General features: G+C 67.5%; 1 gene segment (V, D, J or C); it reads left to right on the forward strand.

Annotated features, from left to right (window-relative positions):
- Positions 1–3: 3 nt before the first annotated feature.
- Positions 4–417, forward strand: LOC116217607 (the record flags this gene model as incomplete). The annotated part of the segment is given in 1 exon segment: positions 4–417. A coding segment is annotated over 1 exon segment (414 nt), but the record flags the coding sequence as incomplete, so codon positions are not given.
- Positions 418–468: the final 51 nt, after the last annotated feature.

The following is a 468-nucleotide window of genomic DNA, read 5'->3' on the forward strand; positions in this document are numbered from 1 at the left end:
TCGGCAGTGGCTGTGAGCAGAGCCCAGGTGCAGCAGGAGACGGCGGCAGAGACCAGCGAGGGCATCGGCATCAACATCACCTGCTCACACCCCAACTTACGATCCGAGGAGAGCATCCACTGGTACCGTCAGCTCCAGGGCCGAGGACACACATTCCTCGTCAGTGCCTTGAAGGGCCCCAAGGAGGTTCCGGACCTCGAGGGGCAGCTGTGGGTGTCGGCAGACCGCCGCTCCAGTGCCATCTGGGTCGCGCGGCCCCGGCTCGGGGACGCGGCGGTGTATTACTGCGCCGTGGGCGCACAGGAATCGAAGCCGGGGCTGCGGCCGGGCACGAACCACTTAGGGCGGGGCGGGAGCGCAGTGCCGTCCGGGCCCGCAGGGGGCGCTGCCTGCATGGCCGCCAAACTCCATCCCTGACCCAGGGTGCACCTTCCTGAAACGAGCACTGCACCCGCAGCACTGATTTAC

Source organism: Meleagris gallopavo, unplaced genomic scaffold, assembly GCF_000146605.3.
Source record: "Meleagris gallopavo isolate NT-WF06-2002-E0010 breed Aviagen turkey brand Nicholas breeding stock unplaced genomic scaffold, Turkey_5.1 ChrUn_random_7180001832606, whole genome shotgun sequence".
Lineage (NCBI taxonomy): Eukaryota > Metazoa > Chordata > Aves > Galliformes > Phasianidae > Meleagris > Meleagris gallopavo.